Source organism: Eschscholzia californica, unplaced genomic scaffold (genome assembly GCF_041429995.1).
Source record: "Eschscholzia californica isolate CP2 unplaced genomic scaffold, dmEscCali1.0.p SCAF_6, whole genome shotgun sequence".
Classification (NCBI taxonomy): domain Eukaryota; kingdom Viridiplantae; phylum Streptophyta; class Magnoliopsida; order Ranunculales; family Papaveraceae; genus Eschscholzia; species Eschscholzia californica.
Genome location: NW_028238483.1, coordinates 4,078,064 through 4,097,782, shown reverse-complemented (window position 1 = coordinate 4,097,782; position 19,719 = coordinate 4,078,064). Strand labels below are relative to the sequence as shown.

Below are 19,719 nucleotides of genomic sequence, written 5' to 3'. Positions count from 1 at the left end.
TTGATCTCTTTTGCTTTGTTTAAGGTAATATGTGCAAATTAGACAAAAACTCAAATAACTAAAAACATTGATACTTGCTCAATTGTGCAAGTTCCCTTTCTTTTTTTTTAACATCCATTTACATCAAGCAATTGGGAATAGGTGGATCTAGCCCGGAACAAAAAATAAAAATTAACGAAAAATAATGTTTTATATGGAGAACTCAGGATAAACTTTTCAATTCTTCATAGAATATCTTGTGAATATTTTACTGTGTTTATATGATTAATTGGATTTTATCCAGTTCACTACCACTAGGTGTAGTGGTTGGACACTTAGTATATCCACGAAATCAATGTCCTTTAAGGGTCTTTATCTGTCCTTTAAGACTCAAGATGTGGGTGAGATGGTACCTTATTCAATTCTTGATATAATATATCCACGAAATCAATACCATGTAATTTGTAATGACTCTTAGCTCAGTATAAAAAAGTTGGATTTATCTTTGTCTATGGCTTATTGGAGGAAGAGAGGCCTTCGTATCTTTAACTGTGACCTGGCATCTTCATCTAATATGAAATTATTATGATTATAGTAATAAATTTGGATTAATCACCTCCAAGAAATTATGAAACTTACAATGACATTAGTGAAACGTGGTTAATACTTAATTGTACGTATTGGCTGGCGGCTATTAGTCGTCCTTATAAAATTAACATAACTTTGACTTTCATTCTTGTACCAAAGACTAGATTTGGTTTTGACAAATCCAATTCTTCCTTCACCCTTCTTGTATTTGAAATCGCGTGTTTGGTAACATTTCAGTATTTTCTCCCTTTCTTCCCCTCTATCTCTCTTTCTATATATATAGAACTCATTAATTGAAACTTCGACTCATAAACATCACAATTAAGTCTTATCTAGCTCTGAGAAAACCTAAACAACCAACCTATATACATAAACAACTCCCACATACATTATTTTCTTCTTCATTTGAAACTTCTAGCTTAAAGAACATGTCTGCTACAACATCAATAATGAGTTCTTTGAGTTCCGGTAATAATTTCCGTCAACGATCACACCAACCATATGTTCTTCATTCAATATCTTTGAAGAGCTACTCATCTTCGCATGGACATGCGTTTTTGGCAAATCGTGAGTTCTTAAGGGTCAAAATTTGTGCAGGAGAAACTTCGAAGAGCGACCATAAGATGTAATTTTCTATGACCTTAAGCCCAGGCTTATTTTGTTCTATTAAATCTTGGGTTTGTGGAGTTTTTTCAAATTACATACACAAAGAAAAAATGTTAAATTGTCTCAAGTTTGAGGCGGACCACGACCGAAAGATGATGTGGCCATCCCCAATTGGTCAGGCCATGATCTAGGGCCTTGAGAATACTCATGAGCCCCTTTATCAATTAATGCATTTATGTTTAATTTGTAAATAAAATTATCATTTTTGTTTCGCGGTTTTCTAGTTTAGATTAGTCTATAATCTAATATTAGTCGATAATCTAATATTGGTCAATAATCTAATATTGGTCAATAATCATCTAGTTGAGATTAATTAATAATCTAATATTTCTGAATGAGATTTACTTTCAAAATTAGTCACTATTCTTCTTATTTTGGACAAAACCTTGCATCTTCAACAAGTGCAAATTAGTCAATACCAATCTCATTATCACTAAAACTTTTCCCTAATTATGGTTTTTGTGTGTAATATTAGATCACTAGCTCTATCTAAAAGTTATTTCTATTTTCATATATAAATTGGGAACTAACTCTATGAACTAACTTGTTCTCTCAAGTCTTACTAACTAAATACATGTTTTAATCGATGAAGGGATGTAAAAGTTCAAGGCACCGGTGGACCGGCCGGACCATCTCCCGGTAACTGGTAATAATCATTTAATTGTTATTATCTTTTAATCATTTGCATGTCCTTAATTAACCGATAAACTAACATTTCGATATCAAAATCTTGTAGGAAAACATGGATTTTGGGGACGTTGATATCAATATTTCTACCATTCTGGAAGTGCACGTGGACTCCCATACGAAATATAAAAGGTATGAACTAGTATATTGGAATAAATTTATTATAAGTAATCATTTTTAAGTCCAAAATATTGATTTTAATATGAATTTTAATCATATTAACGAAAAATAATAAGATTTGATTCTTTAGTATTATGAGAAACTGTATTTAATTAGTCAAATTAAATGAGGAGTTTGGCATTGACTCATTTCTATTTCTAGTCCTTCATGTATTTTTTTTCATTAACCTGACTAAAAATGTATTTATGTAATTTTCCATATTGTAATTAATGTGCATGGGGTTTCAAATTAATCAATTGATTAGGTCAGGTAGAAACGATTGTAGATACGATAGATGCAGTGACAGAGGTGGTAGAGAAGTTGGCAGAGGGAGTGGAGAAGGTGGCGGATGAAGTGGCGGAGCACTTGCCAGAAGGTAAGCTCAGAGATGCAGCCTGTGCTGTTGAACATGTAGCCAAACATGTTGCTGAAGATGCTCATGTAGCTGATCAATTCATTCATAAGGTCACATTTCTCTTTCTCTCTCTCTTTGAAAATCTCCGACGTTCCGTCTTTGTCTGAGTTGTGATTTTTTTATTTGAAATTGTCAACGGGTTGAAGGGCCTGACCCTTTACAAAACTAATGAATCAGAAAATGACAAATAAAACAATAAGAACTTATAAAGAAACATATCAATCAGCAAATTAAGTATGCCTAATTCTAATTACACCCCTCTGGTCATCTCTCACTAGCTTCTTTAATTCCTCGTTTGAATAGCTAGTTTAGATTGATTAGTCAGAATAGACATCCTCGTTAATTTAACCATACTACTAATTTAATTTGTATCTTACCTAACCCTTAAGTTAATGATAAAATTAATGTTTGTGTTATACTACCTAATCTTAAGTTAAGGATAATTAATCTTTGTTTAAACTACCTAATCCTTGAATTAGTTCGATTAGAGGCGTGTTCCATTTGGAGTTTTTCCTATATACCTTTATTTGTTTGTATATGCTCTTATTTCAAATTATTTTTATAAACAATCTTTTATTCTCGTACTATATTACTATTACTTTTTCTAATCTAATATTTCTTGTGGATTTAAAATTATTTAAAGATTGAGGAAATGGGAGAAGAGACAGAGGAGGAGATAGAATCAATAGTTAATCATGAAAAACATAAAAAGACAAAGGAAGACAACATGGAAATGAAAGAGCAAGAAAATGGGGAAGGCAAGGATGTCGAAAATATTACGGAACCAGCTGTTTCAACCAAAGAAGAGAAGGCGTGAACTTACCATGCATTACCAATGTATAAAAAAGTTTCTTTTATTTTTTAATTTATTATATTTTTCTGAAATTTAATTCAATTATTTATTTTATTAGAAATTGTATTTGTTTGTAATTTATTCTAAATCATGAAAATTGATTTTGTAAAAAAAGTTATTATTGACAACCAGGGTAAATGTTTTCAGAATAATCAATACCTAAAGTTTTAATAAAATTTTAAAACTTTCAAGTGTATATCTACCTGTATATCTTTTATTATATATATTATTAGAAATTTAAATTGTTTATACTTTATTCTAAATCATCGATATTGAATTAGTTAAAAAGTTAACATCGACAATTAGAGTGAATGTTTTTAGAAAAATGAACACCTACCACTTTAATAAATTTGTAGACTTATGTGTATATAAGTCGCGGCTTTGGAGAATAAAGAAAAATGTCTAGGGAATAAAGACTTAGTCAACCATTATTGACTTAGGAGCTATATATATTTTTTCACCCAAAAATTAACGAACTTGTCTAGCTCTTGCCCTCTAATCTTCATCTTCCTCAAACCTCATCTCACCACAAATTCTGCCACTAACAATTATGGCCACCACCTTCATCCCTCATCTCTCTTTTCTTTCTCTCTCCCTAGAATATACCTCTTTCTCTCTTTACAATTTTGTTAATATTTTAATAGTATCTCGGATCTGTCAAAAAAAATTCGTCAATCGCAAAACTATATTTAATGATACTCATTATTGTCCTTCTTCTCTCAATCTCCCACTCGCGCATGGAGCTTCTCTCCTTGTTTCATTCACTCACTTAAAAATCTCTTACGATTTCTACTGAAGAACAAAGAGAATCATCAGATCTGTAGTGAAAAAGGTGTGTTTTCATTTTTTTAGAACTAGTCTTGTGTTTTATGTTTGGTTTTGTTAGTGGTGTTTTCATTGATCGGCTGTATTATCTGAGAGTTTCATGTTTAGTTTCATGAACTAATGAATGTTGGAAACCTAGAACATTTTTTTTTATTCTGAGTGTTGTTCTGTTTATTTGTTTATTGTTTTGAGTTTAATTAGTTTTAGATTTTGATTATTATTTAATTATATGAATATGAACACCATTGAACGTAAAAGTCTCTTCAAGGAGCAACAAGTCCTTTCTCCTCCTACTTTATACCATTATTTAAGTTGATTTTTTCTTGGTCTCAAATTTGAAAATCGAGTTTGAATTTTGCAAATAGAGTTTGCAATTTGGACTTGCAAACCGAGTAGGCAATTACAAACTAAGTTTGCAGTTAGCATCCTGCAATCCGAGTTTGCAAGATTTGCATACCCTGTCTATTAAAAAAATGAAAATACCTTTTTTAAGTTTTTTTAAATGATGTATTGAAAGTGAATCTTGTTGAGCCAAAATTTGGTCAATTTTTTATCACTAAAGAAGTCCAAAGGTTGACCTGCGTGTCACGTGTTGGATCCCCACATAATGCACGAGTGAACCTTTGATAGGGCCAATGGATAGGTGGACACGAAAGAGCTTGCCACTTGACCCAGGGGCGGAACTATGTGAGGGCTAACCCAGGCTATAGCTTGGGTTAGGTCTTATAAATCTGCACCAAGGAAATGTCAGATAAGGGAGGTAGCCCGGATTGTGAAACGTTTACCTATGGCACTAAAGGTCACAGAATCGAAATCGGCCATAAGTGTGTTTTCAATCTTTTTTGTGGATAATTCTTTTTTGGCCCCCAATATATTACAAAGCTTGATTATTTACAAAGTCTTGATTATACCCTTAACTAGTAACCAACTGCCATTTTGGCACTCAATGTGTCTAGACTTTCATTTTTACACCCCATTTTTCACTTATTTTGTTACATTTTGATTTTCTTCTTATTCTTAAATTTTTTAATTTTTTTTATTTCTCTTCACTTCATCTTTCCTTTTCTAGATTTCATCTTTCTCTTTTTTTCTTCGTCTTTCTCCACTATTATCTTTTCTCTTAGTTGTTGTAGTAAAGGGGAGGATCTCCTTTGTCGGGAGTCGGGACCTTTCCTCTTTATACAAGACAACTTAGTATTTTACCATATTTTAGTTAATTACTTGGTAAAACAAAATAGTTTATGTCCTACTTTTGCATTTTATCGTGAATCTGACCTCCGAAAAGAATTCGGCCCTTCTCAAATCTTAGGCATGTTTATTAAGAGAAAAAAGACAATTATCATAAAAATTAAACGTATAAAACGATTAAACGTATGAAGCAATTGTAACTGCATAAAAATGTCTTTTTCTTTTGTAAACACTGATGCTTTCTGACTACAAGTTTAATACGCAAAAATATTTTTATCTTTCGCAAGCACTGAAGTTCCTTCATTCTCAACTTTTCCTCTCTTCTCTTCCCTTTTTGTCTTTCCTCTATTTCCATCTTCTCTTTTTTTTTTTTTCCTATTATCACTTCAACAATCACGGTAGGCTTCTCCCCACTCTTCTTAGCGAAGTTATCGTGGTATGGCTACCATATTTCGTTCCAACTGGGTAAGAAAAAAGAGTTGATGTCTCAATTTTTTGTGATTTTGTCACAAATCTAGCTTCCAAATTTTTTTCGCTTCTCGAATGTTGGGTACGTGTGACGGCAGAATCGTGGGTTCTTAAGGGTCAAAATTTGTGATTTTGTCACCAACCTTATGTTCTTCATTCTATTTCTTTGAAGAGCTACTCATCTTCGCATCGACATGCGTTTTTGGCAAATCGTGGGTTCTTAAGGGTCAAAATTTGTGCAGGAGAAACTTCTAAGAGCGACAATAAGATGTAATTTTCTATGACCTTGAGCCCGGGCTTATTTTGTTCTATTAAATCTTGGGTTTGTGGAGTTTTTTCAAATTATATATACAAAGAAAAGTGCTAAATTTTCTCAAGTTTGAGGCGGACCACGACCGAAAGATGATGTGGTCATCCCCAATTGGTCAGCCATGATCTAGGGGCTTGAGAATACTCATGAGCCCGTTTATCAATTAGTGCATTTATGTTTAATTTGTAAATAAAATTATCATTTTTTCACGGTTTTCTAGTTTAGATTAGTTTATAATCTAATATTAGTCAATAATCTAATATGGTCAATAATCATCTAGTTGAGATTAATTAATAATCTAATATTTCTGAATGAGATTTACTTTCAAAATTAGTCACTATTCTTCTTACTTTGGACAAAATCTTGCATCTTCAACAAGTGCAAATTAGTCAATACCAATCTCATTATCACTAAAACTTTTCCCTAATTATGGTTTTTCTGTGTAATATTAGATCACTTAATCTAAAAGTTATTCCTATTTTCTGATATAAATTAAAAATTAACTCTATAAACTAACTTGTTCTTTCGAGTCTTACTAATTAAAATAGGGTTTTGGTATAGGAAGAGCATTTTTTAGCAAAGACAGTGCATTGGAGAGGGAGAACACTCTTTTTAGAATAGGGAGAGATTAACATTTTTTTTTAAATATCCCAAATTTATACTTTGGTCCCTCCCATCAAACAATTTTGGACCAAACGAGAGAGTATCCTCCTGTTCGACTAAAAACCTTCGACAGAGAAGATAGAATTTTGTTCGACCTAAAACCTTCGATCAAATCAAAGAGACAGAAGAGAGATAAACATCCTGAAAAGGAGAAAACCCTAAATCTGTTTGATTCTATCAAAAAGAGAGATATAGAGATAGAAACCTAAACCCTAGATGACTAACACAACACTCATCTCCATAGAGAGTTTGTGATTCTTGTTATTGCTTGATTTCTCCTTAGACTTTTAGGGTTTTAACACTAATTAAAGTAATTTTTGAAGATTTCAAGTATCAATATTGCTATGAAGAATACAAACAAGGATGTAACTCGAAAAATATATAAGCGAAATTCACATAAAAGAAATTTCGCTTAGCATAAATAAAAATTCATGAATACGAACTGAAAATATTAAAAAAATTTGGCCAGAGCGGTTGAAAAAACAGATTAATTTCAACCATCTCAGCCGAAATTTGTTATTATTTTCAGCGGGACCGGCTGAAATTTGTTATCTTTTTCAATCGACCCAACCGAATTTGTCATCTTTTTCAGCCGTTACGACCGAAATTTGTTGTTTATATGAGAAAAGCTACAAGTGAAAAAAATATTAGATTTATTATTAATTTTTATCTAAGTCCTTCTATTTTGACACTATTTATTAAATGATCCTTAAAACGCCCTCCTTAAACTAATTTGGTAAAGGAAGAGCAAATACATAAATTGACTTTTCTAACGCACTGCTTTTACTAAATAGTGCTCTTCCTATACCAAAAGCCTTAAAATATACGCTTTAATCAATGAAGGGATGTAAAAGTTCAAGGCACCGGTGGACCGGCCGAACCATCTCCCGATAACTGGTAATAACCATTTAATTGTTATTATCTTTTAATCATTTGCATGTCCTTAATTAAGGGATAAACTAACATTTCGGTCTCCAAATCTTGTAGGAAAACATGGATTTTGGGGACATTGATATCTATATTTCTACCATTCTGGAAGTGCACGTGGGCTCCCATACGAAAAATAAATTTATTATAATTAATCATTGTTAAGTCCAAAATATTGATTTTAATAAGAATTTTAATCATATTAACGAAAAATAATAAGATTTGATTCTTTAGTATTATGAGAAACTTGTATTTAATTAGTCAATAGAAAAGAATGGTTTGTCAAATGACATTAGAGATATGTCATTTCTTTTTCTTGTGTTATCCTTCATGTATTTTTTTTCATTAAACTGACTAAAACATGGATTTAGTTATTTTCCATATTGTAAATAATGTGCATGGGATTTCAAATTAATCTATTGATTAGGCTTATAAGGATTGAAGTTGGATTTTGGATGTGCAGGTCAGGTAGAAACGATTGTACATACAATAGATACAGTGACAGAGGTGGCAGAGAAGGTGGCCGAGGGAGTGGAGAAGGTGGCGGATGAAGTTGCGGAGCACTTGCCAGAAGGTAAGCTCAGAGATGCAGCCTGTGCTGTTGAACATGTAGCCAAACATGTTGCTGAAGATGCTCATGTAGCTGATGAATTCATTCATAAGGTCACATCTCTCTCTCTCTCTCTCTCTCTCTCTCTCTCTCTCTCTCTCTCTCTCTCTCTCTCTCTCTCTCTCTCTCTCTCTCTCTCTCTCTCTCTCTCTCTCTCTCTCTCTCTCCCTCTCTCTCCCTCTCTCTCCTTCTCTCCTTCTCTCTCCCTCTCTTCCTCCCTGTTCGGTTTTTGTTGATTTGTGATATGTGACTCGTTTGAATAGCTATATTTTAGATTGATTTAGGTTTATTTGATTATTAAGAAGATCCAGATTCAAAAGATTAAATAAGTCTGATTCAAAAAATAAGAACCACTTAGGAAAAAACTTCCATACACGTGCTAGCAGGGGCGGCCCTAGGTCGTGGTAGGCCTAAAGCGAAGCCTGAAAGTGAGGCCCTTTAAAAAATTTAAAAGAAAATTTTATATAATTTTGTTACCTTATTCCTATTAAAAAGGTGTACTTATTTTTAGGTTACATTGTTCGGATTTATGAACAAATTTGTGTAGAAAATTTCGAACAACTTAAAAATAATATTTTATTCAATACAAATATAAATTTAATCTCAATTTTAATATGGAATGCATACTAATTTCAATTAATTGTAAAAAAATTATATCTTATTTACCACTTTGGTTATGTTTGATAGCAATTTAGAGAAAGGAAAAAAAATAGAGAAAAATTTACTCGGAGAAATTTTTTCACCAAGAAATATTTTCTCCGTTACACTTTTCACATTTTCCATAGTTTGGTTCGTTAAAAGAAAAAAAATTAATTGTTGATTTTCTCCATTTTCACTGTTTGTTTTGTTAATGAATTTTTTTTCGTTTTATCCAAATTTCATGTTTCATCATTGTCTCACATAAACGTCAGAAAAAAAAAAAAAAACTTGTTTACTTCCAAATTGTTTGTCATAATAATGATCACAAATAAATTTGTTGATTATAAATTTGTGTGGGCATATACCCTTCAACAAGGTATCATGACTTCACAAATAAAACATATACAGATTATGATCTTTCTCCCCAAGAGTGAGATTAGCTTATGAAGTCACAAATAGTTTACCAGTTTTTAGGATACATGGTCAACAGAGAGAGAGAGAACATTAGTCCTTACAAAGGGTCTTGGATTAGGGGACATGAATCAATCAAATCAATGGTTATCATTGATTGAACCATAACACTATCATCACGATTAATTAATAAATTCATCAACCAAATGACTTCCAACCAATCCAACACCATCCATAACAACAATTCTTAATCTTTTTATTTTTAAATCTAAATGGAATTTTTCCAATTGAATCTATGAAACCACCATATCCTCAACGATAAGTTAATCTCGTTGATTCGGAACTAGAGATGTAATTATTAGGAATCCAATTGTAATTAACAAAACCTGAAGAACTAAAGGAGGACGAAGAAGGAGGTAAGAGATCGAAGAAGAAAGTAGGTATGGCGATTCTTACCAGGATGAATAGAAATAGTTGTTCGTAAAGAAGGTACTGAATTGGCTAGCTAAAGAGAGCCAAGGTTTGTTAGGTTTTGGTGAATAAGAATATCAGATTGTTTGAGTCATCTTCACGTGCTCTGTAAATCAATTCTGAATCCATTTATAGTGAGAGAAAGTAGAGAGAGAGGGGGAGCATGGAAGAGAAAAGAATTTGGAGGAAGTTTGGGTTGGGCTAGATAACCAGGGGAGAAACTTTTTCTCCTATAAAAGCTGGGTCAGAAGATTCTCTATTTTTGAAGAAAATAGAGAAAAAAGAGTCACGTGACTCTTAAGTTTACTTTCCCTCTAATGGCTACCAAACACTATTAAAAATGACGTTTTAAAGAAATTTTTTCTCTTTTCCCTAGAGAAAGTATCTATCAAACACAACCTTTGTTTCTAATAAAAAAAACGAGAGATCATTACATTACTTTAGTTCGATTGGTATAACAACTTTTTAAAATTAGATTGAAAAGAACATGTAAAAGGATAACATATAAATAACAAAACTACTTACTAAAAGTAAAACTCAATTTGATTTGTATTGATGATCAAGATTTCAACAAAAAAGACAAGATTAAGAGAATTTATTAAAATAAACAATTAATTAGGATATTAATTAAATAAATGGGTTGTGGTAGAAAAGGAGCAAAATTATGTAGACAATAGGGATTGAACCCATGACCTTTAGGGTTATTAAAGAAAGCTTTGCCAACTGAGCTACATGCATACCTGTGATACTATCACGTTTAGCTAGTAAATATGTCGTTGGTTGGGGGCCCTCCTGTTGTCATCAAGAGCTGGGGGCCCAAAGCCACCGCTTTGGTGGCTTTGGGCCTAGGCCGCCCCTGCGTGCTAGTTGTAAGTATGAGAATAGTCTTACATGGGAGAATGGGTATCTAGCAACCAAAAATATAAGGTCTAGGTCCTCTCCACCCATTGCCAATTGGTTTTGAGTTGGATGGTCACAAGCTTAACATATGTATAGACATGTGTATGGCTATCTCAGTAAATTGTCAAGTCGTAAAGTGGTCTAATATGGATTGACTTGACCAGTAGGTATCAATGTGTCATGGAATAAACGTGTAGAGACCATTAAGTGATTTCTAATTTGATGAGGGGCCAAATTAGAAATAAAAGTCTATAAATAGGGGTTATGGTCCCCATTTGGGCTTCTTCCCAAATCTCTATATTTTGGTTAAGTGTGAAATCCCTTCATCACAAGAGAGGTTCTAAAGGAAGAAGAACTAAGTGGAAGATCAATCCTACCCAACCATCTTCAAGCTATGGATCAAGGTACGCTTCCGTGATGAAGTTTAATCTCTTTGAATCTTGTGGAGAGCATGTCTAGTTTATATTATACATGGCATATTATATGGTGGTTTTGTATTTGACTATATGCATGTATAAGGTTAAATATTCTAACAATTGGTATCTAGAGCCACTCCAATTTTAAGGTTCATTGAGAGATTTAGGAGTCTATGGTATTTGATTTATCTTATGAACATATATCAAGGTTTTGTTATGTATAAAAATTAAGGTTATCATGATCTTCCATGAAAATTAAGTTCGGATAGTTTGTAGATAGGTTATCTTGACATATAAATATGTATAGCATGTGATTTGGTTCCATTTCAATGTTTAAAGATCAAAGTTTTTTTTTATAAAATTAAGACATAATGATCTTACATATTGGGATTGAAAGTTTTATAGATTCGGCGAAATCACATTTTAATACAATTTTGATATTGGTTTAAACAAATTATATGTCAAAATTTGGGATAAATTTTTTTTATACAAAAAAAAAAAAAAAAAAAAAACATGGGTTGGTTTTTAATTCCCCACTTAATGTGGGGAATGAAACAGCACCCCACATTAAGTGGGGTGCGTTATTTGTCCAACCCCACTTTAAAGTGGGGTTATAACTTAGGGGTGGGAAAACGGTTAGGGAATCCGAGTCCCGACCCGTTCGGCCCGGACCGTTTGGACCCGCAACCCGACATGTACCCGAGCCGGGCTTACCCTGTCCGAGAGAACCGGGCTTATAGGGCGGGCCTCGGACAGGCCCTCAATTCCGAGTCCCGGCCTGTTTGGCTCGTCCGACACCCGAGCCCGCTGGAGAGCCCGACGAACATCCCGATAGAAACTACAATCCGTGTGAAATGATTTAGATCCGTAGATAGGGCATTTGTTCGTATTATATCTCGACCGTTGGATCAAGTTGTCCCTTCATTTCTTATAAAACCCCTCCCCAACCAAAAACCCTAACAGCTAACCCTAAATAATCTCTCTTTCCGCCTCTCTCTCTAACTCAGACGGAAATCTGTAATTAGGGTTTTGAATTTCGTTGCTCAACTTCAAGACTAGGGAATCTCGAGTACTGTTTTCAGGTATAGGCATGTTCTCTTTTTGTTTTATTTTTCCTATTCTTGTTTTAAATTAAAAGAAACCCTAATCCGACTTGATTTGTGGTGAAGAACTCATCATCTCCAGTGTCTGGTTGCTGAAAGCCCTAATTTCTTTTTACTTGGTTTGTTTGTTTATTGTTTTTCACTTCTTCTACTTGTTCCTAGGGATAGGAGAAAAGAAAGTTTGAATTTTTGTACTCACAGTTCATGAATCTGCTATTGGGTTGAATTGAATCTAGAAAAATATTTTTCTTCTAAGTTAGAACATTGAAGAAGTGGTAAAAATAGAAAAGGATTCATGAAAGATGATGAAGATATTGTTTTATTTGTAATGAACTCAGTTATTTCTTTGATGTTTGTATAGTGTGTACATGTTCTAGTACGATGTTCAATATTCTTAGCCGTTAGGGTTTAATTGAGATGTAAATTTGAATCTAAAAGTTTTCACCTTCTAAGAATCTTCGGATTAATCGGAACAAGATTTTGTTTTTCTTTTAAAATTTACTTCTCCTGATGTTGTTTTATCCCTCTATTCTATTGTAGGAGTTCATCCTTACATCTTACTGTTGGGATACAGCCGGTCAAGAGAAATTTGGTGGACTCAGAGATGGTTATTATATCCATGGACAATGTGCGATCATTATGTTCAATGTTACAGCTCAACTAACATACAAGAATGTCCCGACATGGCACATGGATCTCTGCAGGTCTGTTATACAAACTCCGATCTTCTTATTTGCTGTTGTTTAAGTATGTTCTTGGTCGCATTTTTTATATGAATTTAAATGAAATGGGTATGATTTTTTAGGGTTTGCGAGAATATTCCAATCGTTCTTTGTGGAAACAAGGTTGATGTCAAGAACAGGCAAGTGAAAGCAAAGCAACTTACATTCCACAGGAAGAAGTACCTGCAGTACTATAAAATTTCTGCCAAGAGCAACTACAATTTCGAGAAGCCTTTCTTGTATCTCGCCCGAAAGCTAGCAGGTGATGTTAACCTCCACTTTGTCGAGTCTCCTGCTCTTGCCCCTCCAGAAGTTCAAATTGACATGGCTGCACAAGAAAAGCATGAACAGGAATTGCTCCAAGCTGCAGCTCAGCCTCTTCCAGATGATGATGATGATGCATTCGATTAAATGTGATGATAATATTAAACCATGTAGCATCAATGATCCTTTGATAATATTTCAGCTTTAATGGGTTTGTGTTATTAAGGAGGGTCATTGTTTGAAGTAAATGGTTGAGACAAAAAAAAATTGGTTTTTTAAATTTTTTTTAAGTCACAAAAACCCGAGCCCGTCCGGCCCGAGCCCGTTGGAACCTGCTCGGGCAGCCGGTCTCGGACGGGCTACGGGCTCTTATAGTCAGTGTTTGGTCTGGCCCAATCCGCCCGACTCCCTATTGCGGGCTCGGCTTATTCGAGCCCGATTCGCCCGAGTCCGGCTCATAGTTGCCCGAGCCCGTCCGAACCCGTCCGATTCCCACCCCTAGTTATAACGCCCCACTTTAAAGCGGGGTTAATGTTATAACGCCCCACTTTAAAGTGGGGATAGGAAGTGCCCACATTCCATATTAATTGGAAAGTGGGCAGTCCAGTCAGTTGGTCTGACCAGACCAGCTGACTGGTCTGAATCTAGTTGGTCTGACTCGGGCTGAGTCAGACAGATCTGACTCGGGCTGAGTCAGACAGATCTGATTTGGACGAGTCAGATAGATCTGACTCAGATCTGAATCGGGCCGAGTCAGACAGATCTGACTCAGGCCGAGTCAGGTGTCATGTCAGTGTGTTAGACCGGTCTGAGTCAGACCGATCTGACTGGGTCAATTACAGACCAAATTAAAAGTTGTTTTTAACATTTATTTTGTAAAATTTAAACAACTAATAACTGTTACATCCCTCAAACAATATCCGACATTCGATAGAACTAATTGAAGTAAAATGTCGCCAAAGTGACCTCTTTTATGTAGATTAGTTCAATGACAATGTTGGAGTAGGTCGTGTGTATGTAAATTCATGCGGGTATTAAGTCGACCCAAAGGTAGTTTAATATTTGGCCGAACTACATATACACATGCGGTGACAAATGTGAGATGATTGTAAGGTGTCCATGTGAATAATGAGTCGATCCAAAGATAGACTTATTGTTTGACATGATTTATCGTCTATGTTTGATTACTGCAACAGAGATACCACTTACAAATTAGTATTACTGTCCAAAGACTTGATGCTAATGTTGTGCTCGGTATTCTGCTGTGTATCTAGTTATTGTTTAAATTTTAAATCTCACTTTAGTTATGATGTGAACATGTAAATTTATTATGTCAATTCTCTATGTAGTTGCTGCAAATATACCAATGAATGCTAACAACATTCCCATTCTCAATGGGAACAACTTTAAGGACTGGAAAGAGAGCGTTCTGATCGTTCTGGGCTGCATGGATCTAGATCTTGCACTTAGGGTGGAGCAACCCGCCCCTCTTACGGATGATAGTTCTCCTGATGAAAGGAGACACTATGAGAGGTGGGATCGCTCCAATCGCATGAGTCTCATGATCATTAGGCGCGGCATTCCAGAAGCTTTTCGAGGCGCAATCTCTGCTGAGGTAACTAAGGCCATTGATTTCCTGCACAATTTGGTCAATTTAAGGTCAGCTACAACTGCCAGAAGGAGAAGTGGACTCTTAATGAGCTCATTTCAAATTGTGTGCAAGAAGAGGAAAAAGTAAAGCATGAGAACTCTGAAAGTGCTCATTTGGCCAGTACCTCAAAAGGAAAGGGCAAGAAAAGGAATAAGGATAATGAAGCTGCTAATGGTCCAGAGCAAAAGAAGCCTAAGGAACAAAACGGTTGTTTCTTTTGCGGAAAACCTGGGCATGTAAAGAAAGAATGTACGAAGTATGCTACTTGGCGTGCCAAGAAGGGTATGTTCTTTACTTTGGTCTGTTCTGAAGTTAATTTATCTTCAGTACCTAGAAACACGTGGTGGTTAGATCCAGGTGCATCTACTCACATTAGTGTTTCTATGCAGGGTTGTCTGAGCTACCGAAAGCCAATTGATGGTGAAAGATACATCTATGTGGGAGACGGGCAGGCGGTAGAGGTCGAGGCAATGGGTCATTTCAGGATATTATTAGGAACTGGTTTTTATTTGGATTTGAAAGACACTTTTGTTGTACCGTCATTCAGACGAAATTTGGTTTCAGTTTCAGTTTTGGACAAATCTGGTTATCATTGTTCATTTGGAAACAGTCAGTTTAGTCTTTCTTTAAATTCAAATAAGTGTGGTACTGGTTCCCTAAGTGCTTATGATAAGCTATACATCCTTAAAGACAACAGCTTACATCCTTAAAAGAGTACCATCTAAAGCAGTTGCTAAAACACCTTATGAACTTTGGACAGGGCAACTGCCAAGTCTAAAGCATCTACATATTTGGGGATGTCCATCTGACGCAAGGATTTATAGGCCGAACGAAAAAAAAAAAAAAAGTTGGACTCCAAAACGATAAGCAGCTACTTTATTAGATACTCGGAGTTTTATGATCCCACAAGAAAGTATATTTTTGAGACGGGAACTGTAGTGTTTTTTGAGGATGTTGAGTTTGGGGGAGAAATAAGGTCAGAGACATTGTCTTTGAGGAGGAATCGATTGTGATCCCTACTACTACTTCTGACAATGTACCAATCTTCATGCGTACGATTGTCGAAGAAGGAGATTTGGAACCCTTAGAAGACAATGTTGAACAACTCCCACTCCAGTTCAGGAAGTTGTTTCTGAAGGACAAACTCAACAACCTCAAGAGGAAGTGCCATTAAGGAGATCCAACAGAGAGAGGAGAAGTGCTATTTCGGATGATTACGTAGTATATCTCCAAGAACATGAGGACACTGGTGGATTGATAGTAGATGATCCAATCAACTTTCGTCAAGCCATGCAGGATTCTAACTCTGAAAAATGGATCAACGCCATGAATGAAGAATACAAATCAATGCAAGACAATCAAGTTTGGGATCTTGTCCCATTACCTGAAGGTAAGAAACCCATTGGTTGCAAATGGATTTTTACCTCCAAAAGGGATTCGGAAGGTAATGTGGAGAGATATAAGGCTCGTCTTGTGGCTAAAGGCTTCACTCCAAAGAAAGGCGTAGATTATAAAGAGACTTTCTCTCCAGTTTCTTTGAAAGACTCTTTTAGGATAATTATGGCACTTGTAGCACATTTTGATCTTGAGCTACATCAAATGGATGTCAAAACGGCGTTTCTCAATGGAGACATTGATGAAACAATATATATAGTTTGCAAATTAAAGAAATCCATCTATGGGCTCAAGCTGGCTTCCCGTCAGTACCGGTACTACAAATTTCAACAAGTTGTAGTCTCATTTGGTTTTGAGACAAATATTGTTGAGGATTGTGTGTATCACAAGTTCAGTGGGAGTAACTTGGTATTCCTGGTTTTATATGTTGAAACCAGGAGACCCCCCAATCGCTAAAGGAGACAAATTTAGTCTAAACCAGTGCCCTCAAACCAATCTGGAAATTAAAGAAATGCAACAGATTCCTTATGCTTCAGCAGTTGGGAGTCTGATGTATGCTCAAGTTTGTACACGTTCAGATATAACATTCATTGTCGTTATGTTAGGCAAATATGTAAGTAATCCTGGAATGGATCACTGGAAAGCAGCCAAAAGGGTTTTCAGATACTAACAGAGAAATAAAGATTATATGCTCACATACAAGAAGTCGGATCCTCTGGGAGATCATAAAGCATTTGATTCCGACTATAGTGGATGCAAATAATTACAAAATCAGTATAAGACTACATTCGTCTATTTACTGAAAGAGCTATGTTAGGAAGAGTGTTAATTAAACACTCATAGCTTCTTTTGGATCATGTAATAGAACTTGTAGCAGTTTTAAGACATCCAACCTTTGGATTAGGATTGCAGTATTTTGTCACTAAAAATGTCATTTTAAGGGTATTAAAATACCATTAAAGTCCTATTGTGACAATTATTTTGCATCTATTTCATATTGACAACAATGAGAACTAAAATATAAAGTTCTTGGTTGTGAATAAAAGAACATAGAGTGGGTTTCTTGTAGAGCATATTAAGACAAACTCCATTATTGCGGATCCGCTAACTGAGGGATTAACACCGAAGGTGTCTAATGAGAACATTGTTCTCATTGGTGTTATATCGCTATATGGTAATAAGGTTTAGTGGGAGTTTGTACACATATGGTTTGGTGTTATTTAGACATTGCTCTATGTTTTGGATATTTTCTGCATAAATAAGGTATTCAGTTATTTTACACTCTGTGATATTATGTTAAGGTTGATCTCAATAAAATTTCGGTAGGACCAGTTGGAAATAGACATGGTAAGATCACATTGCATGTAATTTCTATGCTACGCGTCCATGATTGATCTATGTCATTTGGTTATGTTGGTATGTGTGACTACTGATGGATTTAGTGACAATTGAATGTTACGAAAGTCCCTTTAATCCCGTACTAGCACAACTGATGGACCAGATTGTTTGGGATACCTAATATTTGATAGCACATTTTGAGCTCATAAGGATGTACACATTTCTAAATAGCATATGTGGCCCAAGTGGGAGATTGTTGGAAGAAATTCCAACATATGTGGGCTCACATATGTATAGACATGTGTATGGCTATCTCAGTAAATTGTCAAGTCGTAAAGTGGTCTAATATGGATTGACTTGACCAGTAGGTATCAAAGTGTCATGGAATAAACGTGTAGAGACCATTAAGTGATTTCTAATTTGATGAGGGGCCAAATTAGAAATAAAAGTCTATAAATAGGGGTTATGGTCCCCATTTGGGCTTCTTCCCAAATCTCTATATTTTGGTTAAGTGTGAAATCCCTTCATCACAAGAGAGGTTCTAAAGGAAGAAGAACTAAGTGGAAGATCAATCCTACCCAACCATCTTCAAGCTATGGATCAAGGTACGCTTCCGTGATTAAGTTTAATCTCTTTGAATCTTGTGGAGAGCATGTCTAGTTTATATTATACATGGCATATTATATGGTGGTTTTGTATTTGACTATATGCATGTATAAGGTTAAATATTCTAACATAACATGGTATCAGAGCTAGGTCCACACGTGATAGACTTAAAAGCCACACATGATTCACGTCACCCGAAAAAAAAAATACACGTGTTAGGCTCAAAGAACGCCACACGTGAGGGGGCGTGTGAGAATAGTCCTACATGAAAGAATGGGTATCTAGCAACCAAGAATATAAGGTTTAGGTCTTCTCTACTCATTGCCAATTGGTTTTGAGTTGGATGGCCACAAACTTAACAACAAGTTGCAAATATAGGCTTACCACATATAGTGGGTATATTCTTGTCCAAAATATCTGACTTTACATGTTTAGGTTTAATTAGTCAAAATAGCATCCTCGTTAACTAGAAATTTTTGTCTAAATTACCTAACCCTTAAGTTAATGATAAAATTAATCTTTGTGTTATACTACCTAATCTTAAGTTAAGGATAATTAGTCTTTATTTAAACTATATACCTAATCCTTGGATTAGTTCAATTAGAGGCGTGTTCCATTTGGAGTTTTTCTCATACACCTAAATATTAGTATTTTGTATTGGTCATTCATGGGAAAAGTATCACTGTGGGACTATATATATATATATATATATATATATATATAGCACAATGGTGTTTTTTTGAGGTGAGCCGTTGATTTATGTCTTGGATATTCACGTCCGTCCGATATTCATCAAGAATTATCTAATCTAACCACTAAAATTGAATTTCAAACCCACTAAATCAGAAGTTTCTCTCTCACGTTTCCACAACCACGGAGAATAAAACTAACTCCAATCTTCTCTCCCACGTATCCAAGGCCAAAATTACCGAAGTTATCTGCCTTATATTTCTCTACCTAAATTATCTGCCTTATATTTCTCTCTCGCCACAACTGTCACCCTAATTATCTAAGGGACCATTATCTAAACTCTCAAATCTAATGGCTGAGTTTTAACTGTAAAAATATAACCACCCAAATTAAAATCAATTCTAACCGACTACCCACGATTTGAGTCGGAATCAAACTCCACAAATATTATCTACCGTCTTTCCTCTCCGAGATGAATATCAATTTTGATACTTCTAGAGGACAGTAGAGAATGACAGATTAAAAGATACTGGAAATTCTTATGTTAAAGGAGTTTTAGTTCTGTTTTCTACTGAGGTATCTTATCTTATTTGTTCATTTAGTAACTATTATTGTTTAAAGAATTGCGTAAGGATTACTGATTATTTTTCTCTTATTTTCTGCAGGTTAACGATAGAATAATGGATGTAGTCTGATTAACGGTTACATATCATCATCTCCATCTTACTCTATATATTTTTTTTTTAATTCTACATATTTTTTTTCATTCCTTCCT

At 34.8% G+C, this 19,719-nt stretch overlaps 2 protein-coding genes across 3 annotated transcripts; both read left to right on the top strand.

The window, feature by feature from the left end:
- The first annotated feature begins 881 nt into the window (after positions 1-881).
- LOC147530901 (uncharacterized) lies at positions 882-3,401 on the top strand. Of its 2 annotated transcripts, XM_086649025.1 has the most exons (6): positions 882-902; positions 986-1,192; positions 1,826-1,879; positions 1,970-2,052; positions 2,345-2,544; positions 3,138-3,401. In XM_086649025.1, the coding sequence occupies exons 2-6, from the start codon at positions 996-998 to the stop codon at positions 3,309-3,311; spliced, it is 708 nt and encodes a 235-aa protein (XP_086505151.1). In that variant the 5' UTR covers positions 882-902; positions 986-995; the 3' UTR covers positions 3,312-3,401. The 2 variants fall into 2 exon arrangements, with proteins under 2 accessions (XP_086505151.1, XP_086505150.1); XM_086649024.1 differs by having other exon boundaries at positions 890-1,192.
- Positions 3,402-12,133: 8,732 nt separating this feature from the next.
- Positions 12,134-13,531, top strand: LOC147530900 (GTP-binding nuclear protein Ran1A-like). Its single transcript, XM_086650921.1, has 3 exons — positions 12,134-12,257; positions 12,819-12,982; positions 13,084-13,531. Exons 2-3 carry the CDS (start codon positions 12,918-12,920, stop codon positions 13,409-13,411), a joined length of 393 nt encoding a protein of 130 aa, XP_086507047.1. The 5' UTR covers positions 12,134-12,257; positions 12,819-12,917; the 3' UTR covers positions 13,412-13,531.
- The last annotated feature ends 6,188 nt before the right edge of the window (positions 13,532-19,719 follow it).

Coding starts and splice junctions, on each gene's coding strand:
- LOC147530900 (XM_086650921.1), top strand. CDS start 12,918: ATGTTCAATGTTACAGCTCAACTAACATACAAGAATGTCCCGACATGG. Junction 12,983..13,083: donor TGGCACATGGATCTCTGCAG/GTCTGTTATACA, acceptor ATGATTTTTTAG/GGTTTGCGAGAATATTCCAA.
- LOC147530901 (XM_086649025.1), top strand. CDS start 996: ATGTCTGCTACAACATCAATAATGAGTTCTTTGAGTTCCGGTAATAAT. Junction 1,193..1,825: donor TCGAAGAGCGACCATAAGAT/GTAATTTTCTAT, acceptor TAATCGATGAAG/GGATGTAAAAGTTCAAGGCA. Junction 2,545..3,137: donor CTGATCAATTCATTCATAAG/GTCACATTTCTC, acceptor AATTATTTAAAG/ATTGAGGAAATGGGAGAAGA.